Raw genomic sequence first — 12,766 nt, forward strand, 5'->3', positions numbered from 1 at the left:
CTGGCAAGCTAGCAAAGCAGGCCCAGACTCTCTCCTGCCCTCTGCTCCCCTCCCTGCCCTGCCCCCAGAAGCCAGGAACACCCTGGAGAGGCAATGGGGGTGGGGGCAGGGACCACAAGCCCTGTCCTGGTCCCCCAACGTCTGGATCTGGCAAGAATGCTACAGTGTCAGTGGGGCCAGCGGCAGGAAACTAGGCGGGGGTATAACACCCAACTGTGGAGTGGGGAGGGGGCCCGCATCCCAACATTCCCGGCTAGCCTCCTGTCCTCCTGTCCTCGGCAGCTCCTGCAGGTCCTGATGACTTCGGTTTCCTGCTATGCAGATCCACCAGGATCGCTAACAGCAGTGGGGAGGGAGGGAGGGAGGGAGGGAGGGAAGGAAGGAAGGAAGGAAGGAAGGAAGGAAGGAAGGAAGGAAGGAAGGAAATGAGTGAGTGAATGAGTAAATGAAAGAATGAATAAGTGAATAAGGAAGGAAAGGAATGAGTGAGTGAATGAGTAAGTGAGTAAAGTCAATGAATGAGTGAATGAGTGAGTGAGTGAAGGACCAAACCACCAACTACTGGGATGAGGGCTGAGACAGCGGGTGGCCGGCTGGGCGAGTGACCGGGTAAATGAAGTAATGCACTAATGGGCTGCTGGAAACTAACTGAATGAATTAGACCCTGGGCCGCGGGATGAGTGAGGGAGTGACGGGGAGACCCCGCCAAGCCGGCCGGAGGTGCTCCCGCGTGCATACGCGCCCTGGGGCCCCCGCACGGCGCTGCTGGCCCGCGGCCCGGCTCACCTACCATGACGTTGAGGCCCTGGTTCGTGGGCCCCTGCGCCACGATGTACTCGATGCCGGTCTCGTAGACGTCCATGGGCCGCCGGTACTTGACCACAGTGCCCGCGATGTTGAAATTCTTGGGGCTGTCCACCTTGAAGTTGCCATTGAAGAAGAAGGAGCCAGCTTCATCTGCGAGAGCTGAAAGGGCAAAGCCACCCCGTCACCTGAGCTGGCCGGGCTAGAGGGGGACGGAGGGACAGGGAGTAGCCAGCATCACCCACTCAGGCAGCTACGGCCAGCTCGGCCCCGTGACCCACCCCAGGACACTCCCTATAGTGGGGGAGGCAGACGCTCTGACCACGTCCGGGATGTGGCCCTGGCCTGGGAATGCTAAGGAGGTGTGAACACACTTTCCCGTTAGCCTAAATCGTCTTGGAGATGGAGCTGGCTGGCCTGGGGCCCAGGTGGTCCCATCTGGCCACCTCTACAGAGGCCAGGGTCTGCAGCGTGATGAGTAACATCAGGACTAAGGGACCAGGTGGACCGGGGGGGGGGGACACAGCCTGGGGAAGGCGCACAGCGGACACCGGGCCATCAGCCCGGCCCTGCTGAACACTCAGTGTGACCCTGGGTGAGTTGCCCCCCACCCAGCTTCCCACTTGGAAAAGGGACTATACATAGAGAGGAGCACCCAGGGTCCCCCAGGGCCCGCGCTGAGCAACTCTGTGGCCCTGGCCTAACTGGCCCGGAACGTTGTCCCAGCAGCTCCAGCAGGCCCTGCCAGACCACCCCCAGCTGACCAGCTCCCTGCTGTCACTGGGAGCCCTGACATTCTGTGGCCTGTGCTGCTGTGACCCGGCTGACCGTTTGCCCAATCGATCCATTCTCCCAGGCGTGGCCGAGGGCAGCCCGGGCACATGCTTAGTCACCCTCTCATTGAGACGGGGTGTGGGCGGACACTTGGAACAGAGGACCTCCGAAGGATGGCCACTCCCAGGGCCTGACCTGGGCCTGATGACGCCCAGACAGCAGGAACGTGCGTGCAACCCTCAGCAGCCCGTCTCCTGCCAGCCCCAGAGGCCGGAACAATCGCCCGGAGCTGGGGTCATTGTTCGGGGGCAGCTGGCCCTCCCTGGGGCTGCGAAGGGCTAGCAGAGGGGCCAGGGGCCTTGGGCCCAGGGGCTGGCAGTGAGGAGGCGGGCTCCATGCAGGGGGACAGCGTGCCTTTCCGAGGCTGTCCTTAGAGCCAGTTCCGGAAACTGGCCCGAGGGCGGGGAAGAGCTCCGTTTCCAGAGCTCCTGATGCAATCGGAGCAGAGGAGCTGGGCCATTCATTTATTATCAGGCAGACGCAACAAGCAAGACACGTCTGCTGGAAAAACACCCTCAATGCAGCAACGTCAGAAAACAGCGTGAATGACCGCCCAGGCTGTCCGCCGTGGGGCGCGTGCCGGGCCCGGCCGGCTGGGCCTGGCCGCCAGGTATGTGCACAGGGTTAAATCCCCGGCCGGCATCCAAAGCCTGTTTCCTGACAGTAATGACCTTCCTTCCTGTGGCTCTCCCGCTGCTCGGGGGCTGTCCTTGCTGTTTCCACGCGTCTGGTTTAAGAGCGATTACTCTGCGGCCAGCTCTGAGAACACGGTGTTTCCTGGCCTCGCCACCCTCCCAGCGGGGGACAGAGCCACCGGCCTGGCAGAGGCCTGGCTCCCAAGCTGGGGTGGCGGGGCCTCGGGCCTGGGGTGTGCAGAGCTGCCGGCAAGGGGGCTGGAGCTCGGAGGCCTGAAGGGCAGAGAGCCCCCGCCGGGTGCCTCCTTGGGGATGTTCGCAGAGTCCCCACCCACGGCGTCCCCTGAGAAGGGTGGGTGTCAAACCACCAGTCCCAGCTCTCACACACTGCCCTGAGACACAGGGAAGTGAGCCAGGCGTCGGGACCGGCTCCCCTGCCTGGGCCCCGGCCTGCACCCCCACGGAGCGAGGCCAGGGGCAGAACAGCTTCTAGGCAGCAGTACCCACCCACCTCCACCAGAAGGGCCTCGGGCTGCCTCCCGGGGGTGTAGACAGCGCTCCAACTACACAGGGAGACTTCCCAGAAATTGTCACCAACTCGGGGCCTCACCGCCTCAGCCACTTATGCAAATCACCCCAGAATCCTCAAGTGGAAGGACCCCTCCCACCACGGTCCAGCCGCCCCCCCCAGAGACCCTCCAGTGGCAAGCGCGTCGACCTGAGAGCCGCCAGGGCTGAGTGTGAACCTCACCTGTGCTTCGCGTCCCCTGTGGCCTCCGACCGGCCACCTACTTGCCCTCGTTGCATCTCAACCTACTCACCTCCTGACTCACTCTTGTGCCCTAGAAGCGGGGGGGGGGGGGCAGCCAGAGACCCCGCCTCCAACGCCTCTGGCCTTTGCCTGTGCCAGGCTCTCCAGGGATGGGGAACTCACTATCTGTCCTCACCGGCCCCTCCTTGTCAAGCAGCTCTGAGTAGAGGTCCTTCCACACAGGGTGAGGTCAGCTCCCCTAGGACCCCCCAACACACACGGACACACGCCCAGGTCAAGTTCTGGCTTCTGGGGCCTGACCCTCTCCTACAGGACGGATCCAGGGTCAAGTGCCCCTCCTGCACCCATACGGTTTGCCCCCTACGAAACCACAAGCCCCCGTGTGGCAGCACCCAGGCCCCACACACGTACCCAGGACATCAGCAGACTTCTTACGCTCCACAATCTGGATGTCTCGGGCACCAGCCGGGATGTGGGTCACCAGAGAGTAACCTGGGGGAAATCGGGTGATAGTGAATGGCGGGTCGGCTGTGGCTACCACGTCTTGGTTGGAAAGACACCACCCTCCCGTGCTCCTGGTGGGTGACGGGCTAAGGCAGCCCCCCCTCGACGGCTGCCCCCAAGTTCAAGGCCCTGTGGAAAAGCCCCGTGACGCCAGAGGGCTGGCCTGCCATCCAGGTTCCATGACCCCCCCCACCAAGGTCATGGGTGACACTCATCAGTCCCTGCCCCAGCCCCTCCGGAGGGACACCACAGGCCACAGAGTCCAGCAGACTTGAGTCCTATTCTGCCATGTATCACCGAGATGGTCCTGAGCCCTTGGGCCTCAGTCTCCTCGTCTGTGCATAGGGACACTGGCTCCCACTCTAGGCCACGTGGGGAGATGTCTGCAGGGCCCAGAGCCTCGCACCAAGGGCCCTGTCACTACTATTATTTTAAAAGCCCATGTTGTCACGGCATCAAGAGGATTTTAAGCGCTCACTGCATTCTAAGATGCGGATGAGGACGCACAGCTGAGGGCCTGTCATGGAGGCCAGGAGGCAGCCACAGGGACCCTCCACAGAGATGCCCAACGATGGGGTCGAGGGGAGAGGGGTCTGAGGAAGGGAGAGGCGCTGCCAGCAGGGGGTGGAGGGTGGTCTGAGGCGAAGGAGGAAAGATTTTAAAACACCGAAGATAGAAAAGTCTCCCAGGAGAAAACGGTGACTGTGTTTTCAGAAATCAGGTTTGTGGGGTGGTGACACTTGTGTCACAGTAGAGTCCACTTGTGCCTGCCCACGCCTCCTGCAGGCCTCCCCCGCCCTGCTTTGCAGGTCCCCAAGGCCCTAAGTGTCCCTCCCAGCCAGAGGGTGCTAAGTGGCTCTTGGCGGGGGCGCGGGGGGCGCTCTGGTCTGCAGCAGGGGCCCATCCCCGCGGTGTCAGCCCCCCACTGCCGCTGAGCTCGGGCTCCCAGCGTGCTGGGGTGGGTGCAGACAGAGCAGGGGAGAGGCGCACGCTAGCCCACCCGCCCCAACAGTGTTTCCGCAGCACACCCACGGTACAAAGAGCCGTAAAACGAACAGGAAGTGAGGACTTGGTTTAATCGTCATTTATCTAAATGTAGGGTTAAATACATTCCTTTGTAAATTAGCAGCCGGCTCACAAGATTCCCATGCATTTAATAATGGCTCCTGCACGAGCAGGGCCGGTGCCACGGTCAGCACACATGCACATTCATCAGGAAGAGTGGACCCCACGACCCCAGAGCCAGGCTGTCGGGGTTCAGATCCTGCTCTGCCACCTCTGGCTGTGTGACCTCTTCGCCTCTCTCTGCCGGTGTCCACACCTGCCACGTGGCACGCGTGGCAGTACCTGCCTGGCGATGTTCTGAGGTGTGAAAGCCTCAGCCCGGCGCCCAGAAAGGACTCGGCAGGTGTAGGTGGGATTGGAAGTGTCAGCCTCCAGCCGCCCAAGGTGGGAGTTCCATGGGGCACGGACCTTGTCTCCCCGGCCTTCCTGTACCCCCCAGAACATGGCCCCCAGTGCCCAGAGAGGGACGCACTGCCACCTCCACGCCCCGGGATCTGGCGGAAGGTGGCCTCTGTCCGCCACAGTGGCTAAGTGTTCTTCAGACCCCCATCTGGCCGCTCTGCCCCGGGCCGACCATCGCAGACACTCCCTGCTACCCTTACCCTGTCCCTCCTCAGTCCCGCATGCCCATCCCTGGGTCCTGTCCACGCCCTATCATTAACTCCGAAATTACCCCTCCTGTGGGGGGTGGGACCTCCAGGATGCAGCCAGGGTCCCGACAGCCGGGCCAGGGTGGCTCCAACTAGTCCAGACATGCCCAGCCTCCCTCGGGAACCTTGAGCAGGAATTCCCAGGGCGGGCCTCAGTTTCCCCAGAAGCCAAGTGGGTTTCAAGTGCCCCACCTTCCCCAGTCTGAGGGCTGTGCTAACCCAGGCTGACCCCACAAGTATTTTCTGAGACCCAGAAATGTAGTCAGTTCAACACCAAGTGCTGAAGTACATCGTTCCAAAATACAAAGTCCTGTCACGTGCTCAGACCCCTGCCCACCACGCCCCGCCAGCGCCAGCTGAGCCCCGCCACCTGCCGGGCACACCTGCCGAACGGACTTGTCCATGCCGCTGCCTAGGGAAGGGAGGGGCTGGCTCTGTGCCGGAATCAGCCTCCATCCGTGTCCCTTCATCCTCCCGAAACTCGGGTTCGAGGGCTTAGGCCTCAGAATGCTCACGCCCAGACTCAAATCTCACATTGGCTGTGAGGAGAGGAAGTGTGCCTCAGTTTCCCCCTTTCGGGTGTTGCTGCAAAGGTCAGACATGATCCCCCAGGCAAGGGGGTATCCGTAGGTACTCAACAAAGAGCCGCTCAGGATTCCTGGCCATAGGGGGTGTTCTGGAGCACCTGGCCGGCCCACCTGGGCCCAGTGGGGCAGATCAGGTGGCCCCAGACAGAAGGCAACTTGCACAGAGGCACGCAACAGCTCGGGGACAGGCTCACAGCCGGGGCCCCGGGTAAGGGGCGCAGGGGGCTCTTACCAAGGTGGGCGTTCCCTTTGCGGTAGTTGCCCGTCACGTGGGTGCAGCTGCTACCGTCCCCCTGGCAGACGCCGCACTTGTCCAGCGTGTGGGTAGAGAAGAGTACCCCGTCACAGCCGATGGGCTGCAGGAAGGGAGGCGGAGAGGGCCGCTGGGAGGGCGCTGAGACCCGGGCCCCGGGGGCCGCGCCTGCCACAGGCGGACAGGCAGGGCGGTCAGTGCAATGAGACCAGCGGGACTTTTGCTACAATGTTTAACAACCTCACATTTTCCAGACACGCAAACCCCTCGCAGGTCGGTGAGCTTGCAGGACGTGCCGTCGCGGGCAGGGACCATGAGCTGTCGCTGGCCGTCCACGGTGGTGCAGTGCAGGTCGCATGGCTTGCTGGAGATGTGGACGTAGTCATCTGAGAGGGAGACAGAGGCTCTCAGGGTGGGGGGTGGCGGGATTTGGGGCCTTCCCCTCTCCCATCCACGGAGACCAAGTCCTCCCACCCATGGCACACATGGAAAATCTCAGGCCTGGAGCGGGCAAGGGGCTGGGCGCAAGGGGCTGGCCCAGCATCTCAGCGGCAAAAAAAGACTGAGATACTGGGGATCTGGCGCAGCCTGGGCTCCACGAGTTCCAGCCTCTGCCTCCTTGTGAGGAGGGGCACTGCCCCCTCCGCAGCAGGTCTGAGCCAACTGCTGGCCCTGGGCTACTGGTCCTGGGCACCCCGGAACCCACTCCAGGAGTGAGAGAGACCAACTCATTGTCACTGTTGCCTGTGACCTTGGACAAGCCCCCTCCCTCTGGGCTTCACCCTCCCACCTGCCCACCCATCCCCAGAAAGGGGCCATCGGGTGTGGGTCCTTTGGCGGGGAGGGGCCTCCCTGCCCTCTGCCCCCCACGAGGCAGCCCCGGGCCTGGTACCGGGATACAGGGGCTTCCACTGGTGCGTCCGCCCGTCGTACACGCGGGAGTTGAAGGAGATGCACTGCTCCTCTCGGAAGCTCCTCCCGTCCGGCGGACACTCCTGCGGGGCGAGAGATGGGAGTCTCCAGGAGGAACTCGGCCCGACAAAGGCATTTTTGTCCCAGCTGAGCAGGAAGTGGCTGCAGCCGGGATGGCCGGGCCAGCGCCGAGGCCCGCACGGTGGCCTCTCGTTCTCCCTCAGTGTCACTCGCTCTCTGGAAGGAGCAAGGACAAGCAGAAGGGCAGCTGCCGCCCCTCAAACACGTACACGCACTGGCCCTCCTCGTGCGCTGGGCAGGATCCTTTCATGTCCCCACTGCCCTGCCTCCTCCGCAGACACACCGGGGCGCAGAAGGCACGCCTGGCCTGGGTGGTGCTCGTGCCGGCCCCCACTCGCCCTGCGTCCTCGGGCAGAGGCCCACCTGGGTGTCTGTGGCTATGGCCGCGGTGCTGGAACATGGCTCATGGAAAGAGGTGGGCTCGTCTCCCCGGGACAGAAGAGGGGAGGCCTGGGAGTGGGGAGCAGCTGGTCGCTCTGGGCCAGAACCCGAACTTAGGTGGGTCTCCCTCTGAAGCTCATGAGCAGCCAGGAGGGGAGCGGACTAGTGATGCCAACACAGGTCCTAGCCCCCTGCGCGTGCACATGTGAGAGACACAGCCACACAGACACCGGGTCTCGGGGACAGAAAGACCCCAGTGGCTTGCTGTCTTGCCACACGGTGCCTGGGAGTTCAGGTTCAAAGTGGCTTGGGCTCCATTGAAAGCTGCCTGGAGGCTGAGCCCTGGGTCAGTTCTCCCTCCCCCCGTGGGAGGCGGACGGTGCCAGCGCCCGGGAGCTGGAGAAGGCTGCAGTGGGACTTTTCACAGGTGGCGACGGGGATGCCCAGTGGGACCATCCTTTTCCCAGTGAGCACCTAGCACAGGACTTGTGAGCAGACTGGGGAGGGGGCGTAGCCAGAGATCTCTAACCTTGAGGCGACACTCCAAGCTCCCCCAGCAGAAGCAAGTGTGGAGCACACGGCGGGGGGCGGGAGGGACGGGGTGGGCAGGACAGATTTGATCTGAGGCGGGAAAGGGGCTCTGAGCCCAGCACCCCTCACCATCCTTCTCTTCGACAGGAAATAAGGGCCAGGCCCAGGACAGAGTGTCTGGAGGGCCTGGGAGCCACCAGGAAGACTCATAAGGCGATCTGCCAGGGAGTTTGTTGGGGGGACGGTTCGCCATGGCGCCGGGCAGGGCTCACCTGCACTCTGCACAGCTGGTACCGCTTGGCCGTGCCCGCGCAGGTCCTGTTCCCAGCGCCCGTGACGGATGTCCTCCTGGCGGGAAGACGCGGGCTGGGCTAGGGTGGGGAGCCGTGAGCTGCAGGCACCAACCCCGCTCCTGCTCCAAATGGCCTCTGGGCTGGGCCCCAGAAGCCCCCCTAATTCTTCTGACTCCCACTGCTCCACCGCAGCCCAGTTCACCCCTGCATCCCGGGCACAAAGCACAGGTCTCTGTACACAGAATAATAAGCCCGAGGACGCGTTCTGTGTGCCAGCCCTAGGCTGGTAGTAGGTGGTTCTAGCATGATCTCCACTCCACAGGTGAGGCAACTCATGTTCAGAGAGATTCAGGGACTTGCCCAAGGTCACCCAGCTAGGACGTAACAGAGGCAAGATTTGAACCCAGGTCTGACTGATGGGAACCACGGGACCCGATGTTTTTCCCCGTGTTTATTCAACTCAGGTCTCCAGAAGAGAAGGCCAGGGAGGACCTCACCCCTCATTGAAAACTCCCAAGAAAGGGCGCCTGGCTGGTGCAGTGAGGAGAGCATGCCACTCTGGATCTCAGGGTCATGAGTTCAAACCCCACGTTGGGTCTAGAGCTTACTTTAAAAAGAAAAAAGAGAAAGAGAAAGAAAAGAGGAAGAAAAAAAGCCCCAAGCAACGGACCACGCTGTCATGAAAGTGCCGTCCCAGCACCCGGAGCAGGATGAACCCCAGGACACGATCGCCCAGGAGCCGTCGGGAGCCTCGGCCCAACGGCCAGCGAGAAGCCTGTCGCTCACCTGGCCTATGCTGCCTCCAATGGAAGACCCCTCCCAGCCTGAGACACAACTCCCCCGCCACACCCATCACCTGCTGCCCCACCCCACGCCAGCCCCACACCTCTGTTGCAGGCAGTGCCTCTCCTGGGACGTCACCCCTGCCCCACAGCTGCGGGAGCACGCCGTCCACTTGGTCCACTCTCCCCACCAGTAGGCAGTGGCGTCAGCGCCCCCCTCCAGGCTGTTGGACGTGGGGCTGTTGTCCTGGGAGAGAGTCCCCACAGGCGGTTAGAAAGCTGGAGCACCGGGCAGGACTGGCCTGCCATCCCCGGGCCCTGGTCAGGAGGACACAGCCCCTGGATGCTCACTGGCTGGGTCACTTGGCGCCCTGGCCCAGACCTCCAGGGTGGTCTTAGAGGGAACTCCCCGCAAGTCAGGGGCCTTGGGTCCTCCCAATCTTGAGATCTGGAACTTCCTGGGGGCTTGGTGGGCACGTGAGGCTGCCCTTGCTTTCTTTCTTCTGAGCAGCCCGGGCCCCGGCCTGGGATCTGCAGGACACCACCTGCCCCCTCCACACGCCTCGCTCCAGGCCTTTGCTAGGAAGGAAGCACTCAGCACCCTCCGACCTCATCCTGCCAAATCAGCAAGGGATCCAGAGTGGCCAGGGCCCCTGCGTCGGGGCTGGTCTGACGTGCTTGTAAGACACGTTGCTGGGAGCTGAGTGGGACTCCGGGAATGCATGCAGGGATCCTGGGACACCTGCCCTACACCCGCCACACCCCCTCCAGCCTTAGCCCCTCTGGTGAGAGACCCTGCGCCCCACTCACCGTGGCCCCAGTGGATGCCACACCCCCAGCCAGAAGTGCCAGAGCCAGCAGGGACCAGACCCAGCGTGAAGGCTGCTGTCTGCCATCCATCCTAGGAAGCAAGGCCACCGTCACTGCTAGGCCAGGCCCAGCTCCTCTGAAGGCTGACCAGGAAGAGGGAAGAGCCCTTGGGGCCCACCCAGCCCCGAGGCCCAGAGGCTATCTGGGATTGATTGCTCGTGGCTGCCTGGTGGTCCTGTTGGGAGAGGTCGGTGAGTGATTAAAGATGCCTGCCCCAGGTGTGAGCCCCCTGTGGAGGTGGTGGTGTGCTTGCTGCTTGCTGAGCCTGGGCTCCCCCACCCACCCCCATAGAAGGGCGGGCAGAGACCTGTAGCCCGCTTCGCCTCTCACTACCTGAGCTCCTTGGGGAGTGCCTGTGGAGCACACGGGGGACAGTGGAGGAGGCTGTAGGCCCAGGCCTCACCCGTTGGTTGAAGGAGCCCAGCACCAGACCTCGGGCTACCACCGTGGCTGGTGGGACCAGCCTGAGCAAGAGCACCTGGGGCTTTTCACCCACTCAGTGCTGGCTGCCCACGTGAGAGCGTGAACTCCCTGCCAGCCACGTGGGGCGGCTGGAGGGGCCCACAGACGCCCCCTGCTCTGCCAGACCCTTCCTCTCCCTGGCCACCACTACCTCTGTCCATGAGGGGGCTGGGCCCAGGACCCTCAGAGAGCTCAGGCCGGGCAGGGTCCAGGCATGTGTGCCCCTCGTGCCCCAAGCCAAGATGTACCCTTGTGCCCCCAGAGCATGGAGAGAAGGCAGCCCAGGGCTATGGGGCTGTCTCCTTCCCGGCAAGTGGGCACGGCCAGCCCCAAACACCACTTGACCTTCCTGCCAGGGGTCAAATCAAGGGGACCCTCCAGCCTCTTGGGCTCTCAGCCTTGCCTATGTGCTTTCTCTGCGTGGACACCTGCCTCCTGAAGGGGCCTCAGCAGCCTCTGTCTGAGATTTGTCTCCGGTCCTAAGTGTCCCTTGCCAGCAAGGCAGAGAAGGGGTTTCAGAAACCACCAAGCCTGTCCCCCTGGAACCTGGAACCGAGAAAGGGAAGCCAACTTGTCCAAACCAAAGAGCAGAGTAAATGCAAGGACTCACGCCTGCAGCCGGCTAATTCCAAGGAAGAAGGTGTGAAAGCCCCCAGCCCTGCCAGCCCTGGCAGCCCTGAGGCCACCTCCAGATCTGTCCCCTCTCCCCTCCATCAAGCCTTGCAGGTCGAGCACCTGCAGCTCTCCAGGAGTTATGCCAGCAGCGCCGGGGCATCTTCAGAACGCCGTTGCCGGGACAAGGCAGCAGGATGGCCTGGAGCTGGGAGCCAGAGTCCTCGAGACCCCCCACCTCACCAGCTGCCTGCCTGCCACCTCCCCGCCCCGTCTGCCACCCCTCCCCCGCAGGCCTCCATCCGCAGCCCCCGCCAGGCTCACGTAAGCACAGAGCCCCCTCGGCGGTCCCATTGGCTAATCGGTGCCCCAGCTCCTGCCTGCCGGGCTGAAGACAGGTGCTGAGCCGGCCCCACACTTGGTTTTCATTAAGGCTCCCAGACACCGCTGGCCACAGGCCAGGTCCGGCTCACGCGGGATCCATCCCTCCCTGGGGTCCAAAAACAGCCACCGGCCAGCGGGAGAGGCTTACCTCGCATAGAGCTTCAGGCGCCCGAGGCTGGGTGCTGAGGGGCCACACTCGCCGTGCTCCGAGGGTCCCGACCCCTCCCTGTGAGCCCTCCTCCTGTTATATAACGGCTCCCTGAGGGGGCTGGGTGATGCTCTGCCCCCCCCCCAGCCCCCTCGGAGCTGCACCAGTGCCCTGGGACGGCTGCGGTGGGAAGCGGAAAGGCTGAGGTGGCCTACCTGGCCCCGGGGTCAGCAGGTTGTCCTCCCGGGGAAAGGGGCAGAGCTGCTGTGGGCAGGCGGCGCCAGGTGCTCGGAGCAGGGGGAGGCTCAGAGTACAGAGAGCTGTGGGCTCTGCCTCGCTCCCTTCCTCCTCCTCCCCCTTGCCGCCTCCCTCCTTCACTTCAAAGAGCACCCACAAGAGGGGTTCCCAGGGAAGCGCGCAGCCCAGTGGCGGCTCTTCGGGCCCGGCTGCCTTTATAGCTGTCAGGCAGACAGGGAGGAACTCACACTTCCCACCAGGCTGCTCCCCCGCCCGCCGCCGGCCGGCCTGGCGCACACTTTAACCCGCTCCGCGCCTCTGGAGCCCGGCCAGGCCGGCCCAGCTGCCTGCTGACTGCTGCCTCGGCAGCGGCCCAGCGCAGCAAGCAGGGAGGCCGCCGTCCCGGGTCCAGCACTGGGAACCATGTGTTGAGGTGTCCAGACAGAGCAGCCGCTAGCCTGGGGTCACAGGGGAGGCTGGTGGTGGCAGAGCCCAGCCTAGGCCTGTCTGACGTCTTCCTCCGGAGGGGACCGAGTCTCTGCCCCCCACCCCCAAATGGACTCTGGGTTGTAGGAGGTGTCCGGTCTGATAGCTCCATTTTACAGGCAGGAAAGGTGAGGTCCGGGTCACCCGGCCAGCCTTGGAAAGGTTCTCCTGAGAGGCAGATGGTTCCACAGGTGGAGGGACGAAGGGAGACCCAGTGAGGGCTCAGCCCGGGGCTCCAGGAAAGGGACAGACGTGCCCGTGGCCTGCTGACCAGACAGCCGACATGGCCAGGGCCAGTGGGGGGAGGCCTGGGGAACTCTGTGCAGATGTTCAGCACTAGCTTGGCAGGGCACAGAGGCCTGGCTGGGCCTGGGCCAGGTGGGCAGCCCATGGCAGGCCAGACGTGGTGCTCCAGGCCTGTGTTCCTGCTGAGTCAGAGCGTGAAGCGGAGGACGGAGCACGCGCTCCAGCCCCCAGGAACCC

The 12,766-nt window shown here is 63.6% G+C and overlaps 1 protein-coding gene across 4 annotated transcripts in view; it reads right to left on the reverse strand.

Moving 5' to 3' along the window:
* The window catches only part of ADAMTSL2 (ADAMTS like 2), a 33,694-nt gene extending 21,638 nt beyond the window's left edge, over positions 1–12,056 (reverse strand). Inside the window, exons 1-10 of one of the 4 annotated variants that reach the window (XM_034664767.1) lie at positions 11,776–12,056; positions 11,561–11,653; positions 9,895–9,985; positions 9,189–9,331; positions 8,282–8,380; positions 6,997–7,099; positions 6,350–6,490; positions 6,084–6,207; positions 3,457–3,537; positions 791–966 (exon numbers count right to left, since the gene is read on the reverse strand). In XM_034664767.1, the coding sequence (XP_034520658.1) occupies positions 791–966; positions 3,457–3,537; positions 6,084–6,207; positions 6,350–6,490; positions 6,997–7,099; positions 8,282–8,380; positions 9,189–9,331; positions 9,895–9,984 (957 nt within the window). In that variant the 5' untranslated portion in view covers position 9,985; positions 11,561–11,653; positions 11,776–12,056. Of the gene's footprint in view, positions 1–790; positions 967–3,456; positions 3,538–6,083; positions 6,208–6,344; positions 6,491–6,996; positions 7,100–8,281; positions 8,381–9,188; positions 9,332–9,894; positions 9,986–11,560; positions 11,672–11,775 lie in introns of all 4 variants that reach the window. The other 3 variants (XM_034664769.1, XM_034664770.1, XM_034664768.1) reach the window with 3 other exon arrangements.
* Between the last annotated feature and the right edge of the window lie 710 nt (positions 12,057–12,766).

Source organism: Ailuropoda melanoleuca, chromosome 7 (assembly GCF_002007445.2).
Source record: "Ailuropoda melanoleuca isolate Jingjing chromosome 7, ASM200744v2, whole genome shotgun sequence".
Lineage (NCBI taxonomy): Eukaryota > Metazoa > Chordata > Mammalia > Carnivora > Ursidae > Ailuropoda > Ailuropoda melanoleuca.